Genomic DNA, 16,541 nt, shown 5'->3' with positions numbered 1-16,541 from the left:
TTAGGCTTGGGGGAGTGATGGACATGGGGAAGGGTGGTCAGATTCTGGAGATGTTTTGGAGGCAGAGTTCACTGAATGTGTTGATGATGGCAAGTTACTGAACCTCTTTCCTCTCTACAAAATAGGGATAAAAATAGGTACCCATCATTGGGCCATTAAAATGTGAGATGCATAGAACAATACCTGCATTGCGTAAGCACTCTGTGCTAGTTCCTAATGTCATTACTGTCACCATCATCATCATGCTTTTGAGTCGGATGTGCGATGTGACCAGGAAGTCCGGTATGACCCGAATGCCCTTGTCCTGAGCAAACTGGATGTATGGAATTGTGCTTTCCTGATATGGGGAAGACTGAAGGAAGAGCAAGTTTTCATAGTGATGGGAATTTCCATGATTTAATGTTTTTCTTTGTGTGTGTCTGTATTTTCCTTTGCTTTATAATGAATAACTATAAATTAGTCAGCAAGTAATAACTAATTAAGTAATTACCTAAACAAGTAATTCTAACCCACTTGATCATGTAATTCATACTCACCAAATGAAATGGTTGGGAAGTTATTTTTACAAGCACACATTTTAAAATTCTTTCTAAAAATACCAAGTAGGGAAAACAAAAATATCCTCTCCCTAAAAATACAGCACACTTGCCTTTCTCACCCTGCAGATGATCCAATTTCTCCCTACACGAGCTGGTTGCTGACTATCACAGAGACCAAGCAGCCGCAGCCCTTACCAATGCCTTGCACCGGAGGATGCTGGGCCCCCCTGGTTGACTATCTCCCAGAGACCATCACTCCCCGGGGGCCACTCCACAGGTGAGCAGTGTGTACAGGGAGAGGGAAATGACCCCTTAGCTTCAACTGGACTTTTCTACCTATAAGAAGAAGAAAACCTATTCCAGGTCCCTCTAAATGAAAATGACCTTTTAAATCAGTGGGACCATGCCTGACTTGACTGCCTGGTCCCAGCATATTAGCAGAGCTTGGCCAAACCTTAACCAATGTGCAGAGCTGCCGTGTGGTCCTTTGAATTTCTCCTTGATATAATCTTGCTATGGATATGCATTCTGTGACACTTTTTAGACTGCAACCAACTTGAAAAACAGGGACCTTGTCTTCAACTTCTCTTCATCCCTCAGCTCTTACTCCCTAGTGACTAAAAGACTTTCCATTATGTGATTAGCTCAACCAATGTTTTTTCTGGTTGTGGAGCTCTAGGCTATGTCAGAAGTTAAACTCCATTTCCCTGGAATAAGAGTCTTACATAATTCTTCAAAAAGACTTAAAAGCTGCATTTACTTGTGACTTAATGATCTATCAGTGTATTTCCATCCTCTTCAGAAGTTGCATTAACTTCATCATTTCTTCGATCAGGTGCAATATTGCTGTAATTTTTATGACTGAGATGGTGGTGGATCACAGTGTAAGAGAAGACTGGGCGCTTCATCTGCCGTTACTACTTCATGCTGTCTTCTTAGGTAAGACTGGATCTAAGAAGAGTTCCAACCAAGAGAGTTAAAAACATGCAGAGGTAATCCACAGAGATTTCCTTAGACATTGACATCCTGCTTGTCTCATTTCCCAAATATTTGGTCTCCTCTGTTTTTCATTACCCTTTTGTGGCATCTGTTCTAAAATTTCAGTTGATCGGTCATTATTTGAAATTGTCCCATTTCTGTGATATAAATATGGTGGTACCCCACTAATGCTATTAGTATATCTATGAAGCTATCCAAAATAAGCTGGGCCTTTTTGAGGGTCTTTGGCCGAGGGGATAAATTTAAAGACATAAGACACGGTTGGTACACAAAGGGAAAGAATGCAGAACAGAGTGGGCCAAGCACCAACCTTTGTAGAGCAAAAATGGGAAGAGAAGACTGAAAAGTTCACTTAGAAATGAATAAAAGTAGAATCCTTCAGTAACAGGGATATCCAGGGAAGGAGGAATGCTAACCACGTCAGATGCTACAGAGAGGTCAAGAGAAGTCCATCTATCAGCATTTTATGAGAACATTTCACTTAAGAAATAAAGCATTTTATTTTTCCTAAGCCCAACTTCTTTATGTTGGTAACACAAACAATAACAAAGAAAACTAAACATTCTTTTAACATGTTCCTCCTGGGTATCCTGGAATCTTTACTATCCCTGGAATCTAAACGAGCTTAACGTTTGTTTATACTAAGAGATTCCACCGTTTTGTTCCAGGTTTGGACCATTACCGGCCTGAAGTCTTTGAACACAGCAAAAAATTGCTTCTTCACCTCTTGATTGCCCTGTCTTGCAACAGCAATTTTCATTCCATCGCTTCCGTGCTTCTGCAGACTCGAGAGATGGGTGAAGCTAAGACTTTAACCGTTCAACCAGCTTACCAACCGGAGTACCTCTACACAGGTAACGAGAAGGAGTGGCAGAGAGCCTGAGACAGTCACAACTGGAAAGATAACTGAAGGCCCATGAGCCTGAGTTAACTTCTCTCATGCTATTAATATTACCTCCAACTTTCCAAGTGATAAGTTAACAGCACAATAAATATACACCATTTCACTTCATGTGAACTTGTCTCTCAAAAGCCTTCCTTATTATTTTAAAATATTTTTCCTGATTATTACAATTGCTGTTCCCATCAAATGTGTTCCTATTGATACATGAAAAATTTAATTTCCATAGGCCAAAAGGTAAAAGTCTAGAACACCAAAAGGTAATACACAAAACAGTGGCTATCTCCAGTGCCTGAGTGCGCGTCCTGGCCAGGGTCCCAAGGTGTCACCTGTGCACTTTCTACTGCCCCTGAAGGAATTTTCATTTTATTGAATGACTGACTTTTTCCTAGATGGCACCATTAGTGAGAACCTATTAAAAGTCAAAATTTCTTCTTAGAAATGGGAACAGAAGGCATTAGCTAAATCAAAGAAATTATTCTGCTCTATGGAGCTGTTCATGAAAACTTTCTCCAAAGGGGTGATCAGTGGTTTTCATTTAGGACCAGAACATTTAAATATCTTAAAATGATGATGAAGATTACCAACAGAGCTCAGGGGTTGCCTTTTAAATTATTTTATACATTACGTTGGCACTGGATATGGTATGGCATTTCAGCGTCACTGGGTGCTTGCTTCATGACTTTGAAAAGGATGTACCTTTTATTTATCGCTTGTACCCAGTACTGTCTTGACTTCTAACAGACATTAACATATTTTTTGGAAAACAAATATGAAGTTATCATTAACTCTGAGATCTAAGGCCCGCTAACCTCAATTTAGGCTGTTTACTTTGAACCAAGCTACACTTAACTGAAAATAACCTATCAATAGCCTCTTAGAGACACAGAACTCTCTTTACTGTAGATGCTAAATTAAACTGAAAAGTTCTGGCTATTGTAAATCCTGAGAATAAGGATGTATGTGGACTTAGGCTGAGAAAATTGTAATGTATGTTAAGTTGTGTATCTCTGAGTGCATTAGTTTTGCATTCATTATATCACTGATGTGGTATAAAATGATTTAGAGTGGAGATTTACCCCACCCCCCAAGATGCACATGATGTCGTTAGGCAAGACAAACAATAGCTAGCTAGAGTGGTCGACTCCATAGCACACAGGGAATAGATGTACAATTTTTGTAAATATTTATTGAGCATCTGGTTTCAATGATAGTTGCTTTCAAATCCACACTAAAAACCTGTGTGATAGAAAGTATTGTCTTCGCCTTATTATAATACAAAAATGAGAACAGAGAATTATATAAACTCCATGAGTTTACAGTATAAGGGGCAGAGATGCTATTCAAACCTAGGGCGCCTCACTTCTAATTCAATATTACCATCAGACACACCAGGACTAGGTACTTTTTATGATGATTAAGTGGGAGAAAAGGGATGGTCGCATGTATACATTTTCAAACCCAAGGCATACCCAGATGTAGAATGTCAACCAAATATGTAGTGAAAAAACATAGTATTTACTTATACCACATTTTTTAATACCATGCAACATACTTTATTAAAATGTATTAATATACACATATTAAAGCTTCAAGGCACATTTGCTCAAAAAACATTATGTATAACTTACTCACCAGCCATTAAGTGACTTGTATTCTCAAAAGGGTTGCATTTCACATGTTTTAGTAGTCTAATATCTGGGAATAGTTTACTAAGAGCACCATTAGTAGTTGAACTGTTCCCTGGCCTGGCCTATGCACACATGTAAACATCCACACACACACACACACACACACACACACCCCTTTCTTTTATAAAAAGCATCAACTAGAACACCAGAGTAGAAAACAACAGATCACCTCCTGTTCCCGGATATACACTGGTTGACACACTAGTGCAACTGATTACAAAAGCCATAGCCAAAATCAAGTGTTTTCTCTCCAAAATTTAAATAACTGCACACTTCTCTGTACACCTCGGGACCTCATTAAGCATGCTGACAAGCACCCTGCCTAGCACATCCCTCCTGACCTTCTTCTTCCACCAGGTGGCTTTGACTTCCTGAGAGAGGACCAGTCGTCCCCAGTGCCAGACTCGGGGCTGAGCTCCAGTTCCACCTCCTCCAGCATCAGCCTGGGGGGCAGCAGTGGGAACCTCCCGCAGATGACCCAGGAGGTGGAAGACGTGGACGCAGCTGCTGAAACAGATGAGAAGGCAAACAAGCTCATTGAGTTTCTGACGACCAGGTAATTAGGGCTTGGGTGTCACGCTGCTGTTTGCAGGTTGGTCTTTTGAAAAAGTGCCAGTGCTTTAAACCACACAGATGGAAAAGTGATCCTGGAGTTCTGACAAATTCCTGTTTCTTTTCTAACTTGCATCTGCTAGTATCTGTGTAAAAGATAACTGGTAGAAGTTATCTAAGATCCCACTGATGTGACAGTTGTTGTGCAGGGGGGTTTCGTGATGCAGCAGATGGAGGCAGGAGACAGTAGTGCCCCGTAGTGAGCATGACTTTCATCATCTATTAGAGCCGCCAGGATCTGCAGCTCTGAGATATGGCCAAGAACATCACTCTGGAAACCAAGGATATTAGCCACGGTTGGCCCAGGAGCAGCTGCCAAGGGGACCATTGTCAGCTCATATGGTCCAAAGAGTCATTTGTAAAGGGAAGTCAGAAACCAGAAACAATAGGAAGCATTCTAGGAAAGGAATCAGGCTAATAATAAATCACAACCAAGAAAAACTGCAAGCAGTCCTGTTTTTTCAGGTCTTCTGGTTCTTCTAATTAACCATTTAGCTTGTAAGGCTTCAGAATTTCTAACACCTGAGGTCTGGTATTTGTAGAGGGCCATGCTTACCTGTGACCTGGTAGCATGCTTTCTTTCCTCAGTGAGTTAAATCCTAGAAATCTAGTCTGTGTATGTGCTGTCTAATATCTTACATGATTTTTCTTTCTATCAAGTAATGCAAACAATGCAAAAAGAGCATTTTCTTGTTACAAGTAATGACTCAGGTTATTTTGCGCAGCTGCCAGCTTAATATGGGGTTTAATGTGCAGGAAGCATAGGAAGGGGGCTGACGGCACGTTTCACACAGGGGGTGTGCACATCCAGGGGACTTCAGAGACCTGAATGGTTTGTCAGAGGAAAGGTATTGTCACCTCTCACCATCTGTCAATACCATGTGTTGGCAAAGGCTGTTCTCTGAAATTCTCCCACATGGCTCCATCCTATTATTATTGAAAACCAAGTAAACAACAGACGCTATGTCTCCAGGTTGGTTCTACAATATTTGGCAACTTAATGATGTGATCCTGATAAAAACCTTATCTCTGCAAATGCTAAAATGTGAAAACTGAGTCCATGTCTAAAGCTATATTTTATTTAGCATTTTATATCATTTTATTTAACAAACAAACACATGGCACCCAGGAAATGCCAAACACTGCTCTGGTGAATCGGGAGGTTTTAATTTTGTAAATAAATTTAATTTTAAAACATAAAAAACTATGCCTCCATAAATTAGCTAGATGTGTTTTGAGTGTGCTGGTAAGTTTTATAAGACAGAAATATACCCCCAATTAATTCGTAAAATTTTTAAAAATATATTGTACCTTTGGAGTCAGAACTGCATGTATGGGTTTAAAAATGCAAAATGAGTTATGTTCTTGACATTTTGTGTGTTTTGTTTAAGGGCATTTGGTCCACTTTGGTGCCATGAAGACATCACTCCCAAAAATCAAAATTCAAAGAGTGCTGAACAGCTCACTAACTTTCTACGTCACGTTGTGTCCGTATTTAAAGATTCCAAATCAGGTACTTCATCCTATTTGCCCAAATCCCTCTTTCAGCATTTTTCTGTAATGGAGCTCACTCTCTCTACACGCCTGCACACCTTGTAATGTGGTCCTGACACTCTACTTCTACAGCACAAGCACATTCATGGGGGAGTTTTGAAGCTTATTTCAGAGGCTGCCAAACTGAATGATAGTTAATATCATGTATATTTGCATCATGCTCTATTAAATAATTTCCCCAACCTCACTTTTCTACTTGCTTCATTTCCCTTGCTAGAATTAAACTGTGCCCATATTAAGTTTATTTAAAGAAGGCCGTGAGAAATAAATCTCATAATTGACTCTCATCAATCTCAACTATGAAAAATAGTCAGTCTGGTTAAATATCTGGCTAAAATGGTCAAACTGGTTTAAAAACAGAAAGGAATCTGTGATAAAATATTTTTGGCTTTAAAAGTGTTTGCTTAACAGTTCTTGTGCAAATGACCATTCAATATTCTGAACACAGTGTGAGTCCTAGTTAAACTATAGTAGCATCATAATACTTAAGTGTTTGTCCTCCGCGGAATTCCTGTCAGTTCCAACCTGGCTTGGGCTGATTTGTGTGTGAAATTTAAATTGGTTCCTCAACATGTTGTAAAACTATCTCTACCTTTTTTCTCACACCAGGCTGGCAATATTAAACACAGTTTGCTGGCTTTTCCACTGCTTTAAAAATTAGCACATTTCCCAGTTTGAAACATTTCAGATTAGCCACATCTCTTTTCATTATCAGAGAATACTTACAAGGAAACAAAAAGTACTGATAAACTGAAATGGGAAAGTCGTTCTAGGAATGGGATTGCCGTCTCTTGCTTTGAATTTCCCTTTTGGAATTTGCTTGAAATATTAAGACCTCAAAAGTCACTTAACAATCGAACACAAACCCAAAGAATGAAATTTACTATTTGTATGTGAACCATTAATTTGATTGTATAAAGATAATAAAAGATGAGAAAATATATGAATGCCTTTTACTGAATTCTCAGCAGGTACTTCAGGCTGCTTAAAAGCTAAGTCTTTTCTCATCTTGATCAAGTTATTTTTACTCACTCTGATTTCTTTGTACATCCCTGCTTTCAGCCTGTTTTCGCTATACACGCACACAATGTGTTCCTGGAAATATTCGTATTAGTCAGAATGGGATAGCTGCTGTAAGAAACAACCCCAGAGCTCAGAGGCTTAGCACAAGAGATTATTCCTGGATCGTGTAACAGTTCAGTGTGAGTGTTCGTCAGGTGGCCTTCCACGAGGTGCTTCGAGGACCCTCTAGCCTGTGGCTCTGCCACCCTCTAAGCTCAGAGGTCTCTGCTGGACCCTCTGCATCTACCAGCAGGTGGAGAAAGAGAGAGTGAGTGGAAGATTCCTCAGGATGTGTTGACCCGCCAGGCTTGAATGGGGCGTCCAGGGCTGCTTCTCACATTGTACTGGCCAGAATTCACACATGTGGTCACATCTAACTGCAAGGAAGTCTAGGAAGTGCATATTCACTGTGTGGCTGGAAAGAAAAGGAAAACTTTTCCTTTTCCCAAAGGATAATGTCATTGTGGAGGTGGAGTCCACAGTCCTACTAGCAAAGTTCTGGCCTTCAAGTTCATTATGATTTAAATAAGCATTTGCTCTTTGCCAGGGGACCTAACCCCCACATATAAAATGGACTAAGTGGTAAAATGTGACTTGATTAAAAAAAAACATAAAATAGTTTTTTGAAACACAGTCCATTCGTAAGTTATGAACTGCTTATGTGGATTTCATGGTATATTTACACCCTGAATATGTTTGAAGTCCATTTTCCAGGACCCTGTTTTCTCTACAGGAACATTTTCTCATATAGTCTATTTGTCCCTAGGGTCAAATAGCCAAGCTCAGCTAAGAACAATAACATTGAACTATCCCCTCTGGTCCACTTTCATGTGACAACCAAAGGTGTCAGAGAGCCCCTGGATCACAGAGACAGCCCAAATCACTGTTTTCATCCAGTCCTCTGACTCTCGTAGTCTGCTTTTCTCCCTGCAGAGAGAGGCGCAGCAAGTACACAATTTAATGACCCAGAATTCAGTCATGTTCTTTATCTGACATTTTCATTCCCATCTGATTAAATGGTTTTCTGATGACTGAGGTTACCTTTATGCTATTGGAAGAACAAATATTCAGGCAAAAGTTTAAATTATGTCTGGCTTCTTTGCAGCATCTACATTTCAATATCTGCGTATTTACAGAGCAAAGACTTTGGCACAGGCCTTAGTTGTGTTTGACTTGTCTCAATCCACTAGCAAACTCTCTTATGAAAAAGGAGTGGAAGTATTCTATGTAAAAAAGTAGTACGGAAGAATAACATAGAAAAATAGCAGGGTAGCAAATAATAATACATTTGTGACACATATTATGTGTCAGATACTGCGCTAGGCACTTTATCAGTTGTTTAAGTTTCACAACAACACTATGAGGTAGATGTTATTATTCATAAGGTAAAGATAAGATAACAGGCTCATAGAGAACAAGTTTCTTTCCCAGAGTTATAAAGCCCCTAATTCAAAACCGGGATTATCTTTTTCTAAAGCTTCGGCCTCTTTCTACTCCACTATCCTCCCTAAGATTTATTTAAAATTTGGTTTTAGTTTAAAATGGTTGATTTTCAAATAAGTGCCACCACAAGGTAGCTCTGTGCAGTTAGCCTGTTTTAAGCTTACAGGTAACTTTGATGCCCCAGAGTGTGCAGAGTAGAAGCTGACCTATTCCCCGGCTCTTATTGCCCTAGGTTTCCACCTGGAGCAACACTTGAGTGAAGTTGCATTACAGACAGCCCTCGCAAGCTCTTCCAGGCACTATGCCGGTCGGTCCTTCCAGATATTCCGGGCCCTCAAGCAACCTCTGTCAGCACACGCCTTATCTGACCTTCTCTCGAGATTGGTAGAAGTGATTGGAGAACACGGAGATGAGATTCAGGTATGGAAGGGAAGACCACTGAGCGCATGAAGGCTGGGCTCTCTTATGTCAGTGATGAGAGTTAACTTTCTTTGAACCTTTTATTAGAAAAAAAGTTAAAGAGTGATTTTTATATTTACGAAATCACTCCAAGGAGTGTTGTTCTAAACATTAGATAGTATCTAATAATGGATATTACCTCTTTTATACAATCCAACAACTGGAAATTCTTCAGTGGCTCCTTCTTTGTTGCTTTTGGAGTTGGTTTTATTGGGTGGGTGGTAGGGGAATTATTTTGTATCATTTTGGTTTTTTGCCCCCAACCTAGGGCAGTTATACAGTCTCCCCACCCAGAGCAGGGATCGCCATTATACCTGTACCAAGCATCACCCCTCCCTGTGTGGTTAGCCTTCCATAGACCGAGAAGAGCTGAAGAAGGAATGGAGAGAGCAGTTGCCACAGGAAGACCATGTAGAGAGAGCAGATATTCCAGAGCTGGGCAGATTGAAAGCCAAGAGCATTACAGGCTCTGCCCCTCAGGCCAGGCCCTTCTTTCCCAACAGAAATGTCCCTGCATCTCAGGAAAGCTGCACACCTGCAGACGCTCCCTGCTTTTCCTCCTTCTGGCCACCGGAAGTGCTGCCCAAAATGCCACTGAGGCACAGGGCATCCTATACCTCATCTCAATCTCTGCCTTTCAGACATTGTCACTCTGTGTCTCAAATGCCCACCCTCCCCTCAGCACGGGGTGGTGCTTGTCCCCTCCCTGTTAGATTTCAAATGAATTTGAGCTATTGAAGCTCTCAGACCCAGGGAAATAAATCTTTATGCTTATCTGCTAACTCCTAAGCCATCTGAATTTCCTAAGTGGCCCCTAAAATTTGTTTTTAGACTTCATAAATTAAAGCAGCAATGACTGTCTAAATTTCAATGATATTAACATTATTGGGATAAATTTTTCATTAATTAAATTTATCATCAGGAAGTTAACAGAGGCTATACGCAATCCGAAATGTCACCTTTGCATGTTTGGCAGGGTTACGTGATGGAAGCGCTCCTCACCTTGGAGGCTGCTGTGGATAACTTGTCCGACTGCTTGAAGAACAGTGATCTCTTAACTGTATTGTCCCGGTGAGAATCAGCTTAATGACGTTTTGAAATCAAATATACCGTACTGAATAGTTGGGAGATGCTGGACTTTGGACAGAGTACAAAGAACAAATCTCAGTTTTGAAATCTATTTATGACCTGAAAAAGTATGTATGATATTTTTTAATTTAAAAAAAGGAAGTTACAACACACACACATGCACACATTATAGAAGTATTTTTAAATGTCAAGAAAATAGACACCAAATATTATCTCTAAAAGATACAAATATTGATGATTTTTTCATTTCCTTTTTTATGTCTTTGAATATTTTTTCAAATTTTATATAATTATCCTATTTATTACATTGATAAATAGAACCTAAAACTAAGTATTATTTTTTCAATGAATACATACAAAGCCATCTGAACCATGACTATAAAAATCGTTGGAATAAATGTTGACTTTACTTGAAGAAATTCCTACCTTGGTACCTTTTTTTTCCCTCCTGCCCATGTTTAATAACCCATTTCATATCATTCGCAATTGCATGTTCTGTTTATGTCATTGAGCTCATCTGGCTTGAAATTGAGTCAGTAATGTTATCTTGTACCCATCGGGCCTGGTTTCATTTTTAAGTTGAATGCTTTTATGGGCAGGTAATTACATTATGACTACTACCATCATACATATTTATCTACATGAACCTACAGATTTATCTAAGTCAGTAAAAATTTACCAAGAATGTTGATAAAAACTTTTATTTTTTCAGCATGAATAGACATAGAAATCATTTTTTATAAGTACAAAAAATTCCTTTGACATGAATACTTACTAACTTCTTTATAGATAACATAATTTCCATTTCTGTTCTCCTTGTCAGTCACTTAATAGACTATTACAGTTTATACTTATCAGGTACATTTTATTTCATAATTATTCCTACCCAAATTCAAACAAAAAAATAAATGAACAATCAATAAACTTTGAGGTCAACTATTGATTTCTTGACACTTTCAATAAGTGGAAGTCGATACTGAGTTTTGTTTTTGTTTTATTGGTGAAGGTTTTCTTGTTTTGTGTTTCATGGCTTTAAGTTTAAGGATAAGGAAAAAGCAATTAATAGAAAGTAGCATTTCCAAAGAATGGTTTCCCTCCTTTAGTGTCTCTCTGTGGACTTGAAAGGACTCGTTTTCACTGAAGCGTTGTCACTCTATTAAACTTGTTTATTTTTATACCCAGGTCTTCATCACCAGATTTAAGCTCAAGCACTAAACTAACAGCCAGCAGAAAGAGCACAGGACAACTGAACGTGAACCCTGGAACTGCCAGTGGGAATACGGCCACTGCAGAACGCAGCCGGCATCAAAGAAGCTTCTCTGTGCCCAAGAAGTTTGGTGTTGTTGACCGATCCTCCGACCCACCTCGAAGTGCCACACTGGACAGAATTCAGGCTTGTACCCAACAAGGCCTCTCCTCAAAAACCAGGAGCTCATCCTCCTTGAAAGACAGTCTCGCGGACCCATCCCACATCAACCATCCCACCAACCTGCTGGCCACCATCTTCTGGGTCACGGTGGCCTTGATGGAGTCTGATTTTGAGTTTGAATACCTAATGGCCTTACGGCTGCTGAGCAGACTGCTGGCGCACATGCCACTCGATAAAGCTGAGAACCGAGAAAAACTTGAGAAACTCCAGGCGCAGCTCAAGTGGGCTGACTTCTCAGGGTTGCAGCAGCTGCTGCTGAAAGGGTTCACGTCCCTCACCACCACAGACCTGACCCTGCAGCTTTTCAGTTTGCTGACCCCAGTGTCCAAAGTCCCCATGGTGGATTCATCCCAAGCTATTGGTAAAGCCAACGTCGTTCATTCTCTTACAAGTCTGGTGGTGGTTGTGTTCGTCCTTGGTGTAAGATGTTGATAATACAGACTTACTGCTTTTAACAATTCTGCTTAGAAATGCTTCTTTGGGAATAGTTTATTTTTGCTCTTGAAATACTATCTAAGTCTTAATTATGTTATAGAAGATATTTTTAAGGCAATAGCATAAAAGGGGCAGAAATTATATATAAAATATTAGTGATTTCTTTATGCCTTCCAGAACAAACTACAGGTACTACTTCTTATTGCATTGCTCTTGTACAGACTTTTTCTCCGTCTTTTCTTAACTCCCCAATCTTTTATTTTCATTTACTTTTCTGTTCCTCTTCAAAATTCTCTTGGTTCCCCATTGTTTGGAATTAAGCCAAATCAACAAACAAGATTTTTAATATGATGGCCTGTGGCCCAGAATTCATTTCATGAAGCTAGAGCTTAACACAGATACTAAACCATTTCTCATCATTTTAAAGAGTCTTTTCAATTACATAACTAAGACTTAAATGGATTAACCTGTGTCCTCTCACACCAGTTTTTCTTAAAATATGTTTTTTTAATAAAAATTTCAAACTAGTGCTTCGGTTCAGTTCAACCTGTGCCAATAAAATCCGTGCCAGTCATCTTTAATTCACAAACATCATGGCAAGGTAACCGCTGTGTCTTAAAATTACAAATCTCCTGCAGTGGTTTTTTTGTAACTGGTGACATTGTGGTTGTACATTTTTCGTGGATTCTGTGTTAGATCATATTTAAGGTACTTCAAAAGACTGCTTTTGTATCACCTCCGAATCAAATCTTCAACATGCCTTCCCACTGTTAACAGTTAACACACACCGTGTTCAGCTGTCTCCATTGTATCTTCTCTGCTGCAGGGTTTCCACTGAACGTCTTGTGTCTCCTGCCCCAGCTGATTCAGCATTTTGAAAATCCCAATCAGTTCTGTAAGGATGTAGCTGAAAGGATTGCTCAGGTACGAGTTACGGTTCCAAACTCGGGCAGGTCCATACAGGCCTTCAGGAAGGCCCAATGTCAGCCAGAAATACCAGACCCAGAGAAAGCAATGCTTTTCTCAAAATCTGCAAATAATAACTGATATCACCAGTAATGTACATGTATGAATGGTGAATGCAAATTGTCTAGTTTGCTTTCATTATTGAGAAAACACTATTGAGAATTTGTGAAAATTATATTAGCCAACTTAAGCACTTCTGTAGCTACCAAAAAGTATATCAATCTACTTTCCAGACTGCCAAAACTTACAGTAAAATTGCTAACCTTTCTTCCTATTCACTGGGATATTTTATCCCTAATTGGTTTTCTTATCTTAAAAGGTTTGTTTGGAAGAGAAGAACCCCAAACTTTCAAATCTCGCACATGTTATGACGCTTTATAAAACGCACAGCTACACAAGGGACTGTGCCACGTGGGTCAATGTGGTTTGTCGCTACCTTCATGAAGCGTATGCTGACATTACCTTGAATATGGTTACCTACCTGGCAGAGGTAAGCTTTTAAATTAACGATAAAATCTATCATAGCTTCCATGGGTAAAATATTTATATAGAATGGATAATATACTCTTAACTTCCATTTATTGAGTATGTTTTACATAGTATATGATATAGTGCCATTGTGATAGATACTAATGGAATCATTTTAAATCCCTGCAACAATCCAGCGATATAGATATTATTATAATAAAGAATCTGAGGCTCAGCCAGGTTAAATAATTTGCCTTAATTTTAAGGCAGCAGAGCCAGCCATCGATCCTAGATATAACTGCCTCCCAAGCTTAAACCCCTTCTGTTTACTACAGTAATGCCTGTCAGTGCATGGCAGAGAGGAGAAAATTGTATCGTGATTGCTCTGGGTGTTCAAATCTCACTTAAGGAGTTACTGTGTGCCTTGATATGTTCAGTGGTTGTTAACTCTGAACTAATTAACAAAACATACATTCTGACATAAACTTTTATCTTCACCTGTTATGTTTGTTTTTAAAACTGGAATGGTACTTTGGTCATCATACCAAGGTGTTTCTAGCACATTCATTACAAACCCCCTACCCTGACTTCTGTGTGCCATGGTGCTAAAAATATTGGGCAAGAGATGAAACGTCTTCCATTTAGCACCTCCAATCCCCAAGTTTAATACACAAAGTCATGAAATCTATGAAGCAAATAATTGGTAACAGCTAAACAGCTACCTTGTTTTAGCATTTTCAGTGCTGCTCTTCCTCCCAGGAAATGCCTTCATACCTGTTGATAGGGCCTGTCAGAAGACATGAGGACAATCCGTCCTAGTTTTCCTTTTAGTTATGTCATCAATCTAGGTGCCAGAAGGTTAAAATATCAGCCATTTTCTCAAAGGGTCCACAAGCCTGAAACTGTCTACCTAGCAGAGAGGAGACGCCCCATCTGTCCACATTTATAATAATAGTTGATCCTGCAGGCTTTTGACTCACACTACAGACCAGCAACATGTGGACTGTATTCAGACTATCGACAGCCCAGAGTTCATTTGCTCTTTCTACACCCACATCCCCGGCATTTTAAAGAACCTCTCATAAATGCCACCTTGCTGCTTTTAATAATCACCTGGTCATACCTGTCCCTGCAAGAGTTACCAAGCAAGCATGCACATACTTCAGCACACAAGAAGTGCTGGGACAATCCATCCAAACACCCTGCTCACAAAGGCAGATAATCCCTGTTATTTTGTTGAAAAATATCAATTGACTCTACCTTGCCCAAAGTAGAACTATCTGGTCAGATGGATGGAGATGTGGATATGTTGTCTTAGTTCCACACATTTGAGAAATTGGTCTTTACAAGACTTTTCCAATTTACAATACTATAAACAATGTATAAATATTATTGTTTTCCCAGATCCCCACTAAATTTTATCATTCCATTTCATTTTTTTCAGTTTAATGCTTTTTATTCATACTTTCAAATTATTTTCATTATGTATTTCCTTTCTAGTGAAAATATTCATTTTTCCACACAATAGCTTTACATAATTGTTTATTTCCTCATTTTTTAACCACTCAGTTACTTCCTCTGACTACTTTTGATGTGGGATTTTAGTGTTTGGGATCATTTCTATTAATTATTTGTTCAGAACAATAAACTTATCATGATGGCTGTCATTTACATTTTCTCCTTATTTTGGTTTCCTTTTGGGTATTATCACTGATTTATTTTTTTTTCCTTGACTGAAAAAGCAGATGTTCATAAGAGAAAACATGGAAGGTACAGAAAAGTTTTTTAAAAGAAAGGAAAATTACCTAAAATTATAGACAGAAACACTATTAACTTTTTCTTATTTCTTTCTAAGGTTATTTCTGTATAACACACCCATTCACATCAATATTGGCATCTTCTAATATATAGAAATTGTGTATCCTTTGTTTCCTCTTAATATTACCTGATATCCTTTATTATTTTTAAAAATGCCATTGTATTAACTGCATGATATTTCATCATAAAATTTACTGGTACCTTACATATCCATTTCCCTGGTGTTCAATATTTAAATTGCTTACAGAACTTTCTTGTTTTGTTTTGTGCATAACTTTTTAACCACTATAAATAATACCATGGTGAAATCTCATACATAAATCTTAGTGTCTATGGTTTGGGAAATGCTCCTAAAAGTGTAATTACTATTTCAAAAGCTACAGACCTCTTTAGTGCTCTTGGTCTCATTTGCCAAATCATTCAATCAATATTTCCACTGATCGTAAGAATACCCATTTCTTTATCTCTTCCATCAGTACTGAATATTATCAATTTCTAGTCTTTGCCAGTCTGATAACCAACAGACTATATCTTTCATTTGAATTTGTAATTTTTGATAATTAATGGGGTTTAATGCTTTCCTTTGGAGGTTTATTTTCTTATATTTCATTGTGTGAATTTTATACTTATGTATTCACACCTCCCCACATAAGATAATGCCTGTTGATAACATCTTCATCTCTTTCCTAGTCAGGGTTTTATTTCCCCTGCTAAGAAAATGTGCAGTCAGAAAGGTATTGGGAGACATGGGCGCTTCCACGTGAAATCTGGGGTACGACTGACCGCGGCTGCCCTCTGTCCCCGCAGCTGCTGGAGAAGGGCCTCCCCAGCGTGCAGCAGCCCCTGCTGCAGGTGATCCACAGTCTGCTCAGCTACATGGACCTTTCCGGCGTCCCTGTCAAACAATTTAATGTGGAAGTTCTGAAGACCATTGAAAAATATGTGCAAGTGAGTATTTGGATAACTTCACCTAGCAACCAGACAGTCATTCCAGAAAGACTGAGGCTTTGCCTGTAGCCTGGCCACAAAGCTGTTTAGGTGCCAGGTGGTGCAGTCCTCCCTTGACATCCATGACA

General features: G+C 39.0%; 1 protein-coding gene across 3 annotated transcripts in view; it reads left to right on the top strand.

The window, feature by feature from the left end:
• Positions 1-16,541, top strand: part of FRY (FRY microtubule binding protein) — a 398,737-nt gene that overhangs the window by 336,010 nt on the left and 46,186 nt on the right. For all 3 annotated transcript variants that reach the window (XM_069467740.1, XM_069467739.1, XM_069467737.1), the window contains 11 exons: positions 666-816; positions 1,375-1,478; positions 2,207-2,392; positions 4,488-4,686; positions 6,134-6,255; positions 9,034-9,221; positions 10,237-10,331; positions 11,532-12,139; positions 13,040-13,137; positions 13,499-13,669; positions 16,273-16,413. In XM_069467740.1, the coding sequence (XP_069323841.1) occupies positions 666-816; positions 1,375-1,478; positions 2,207-2,392; positions 4,488-4,686; positions 6,134-6,255; positions 9,034-9,221; positions 10,237-10,331; positions 11,532-12,139; positions 13,040-13,137; positions 13,499-13,669; positions 16,273-16,413 (2,063 nt within the window). The remainder of the gene's footprint in view (positions 1-665; positions 817-1,374; positions 1,479-2,206; positions 2,393-4,487; positions 4,687-6,133; positions 6,256-9,033; positions 9,222-10,236; positions 10,332-11,531; positions 12,140-13,039; positions 13,138-13,498; positions 13,670-16,272; positions 16,414-16,541) is intronic.

Source organism: Eulemur rufifrons, chromosome 4 (genome assembly GCF_041146395.1).
Source record: "Eulemur rufifrons isolate Redbay chromosome 4, OSU_ERuf_1, whole genome shotgun sequence".
Lineage (NCBI taxonomy): Eukaryota > Metazoa > Chordata > Mammalia > Primates > Lemuridae > Eulemur > Eulemur rufifrons.
The sequence above is the reverse complement of the archived record's forward strand: the minus strand, read 5'-3'. Positions and strand labels throughout refer to the sequence as shown.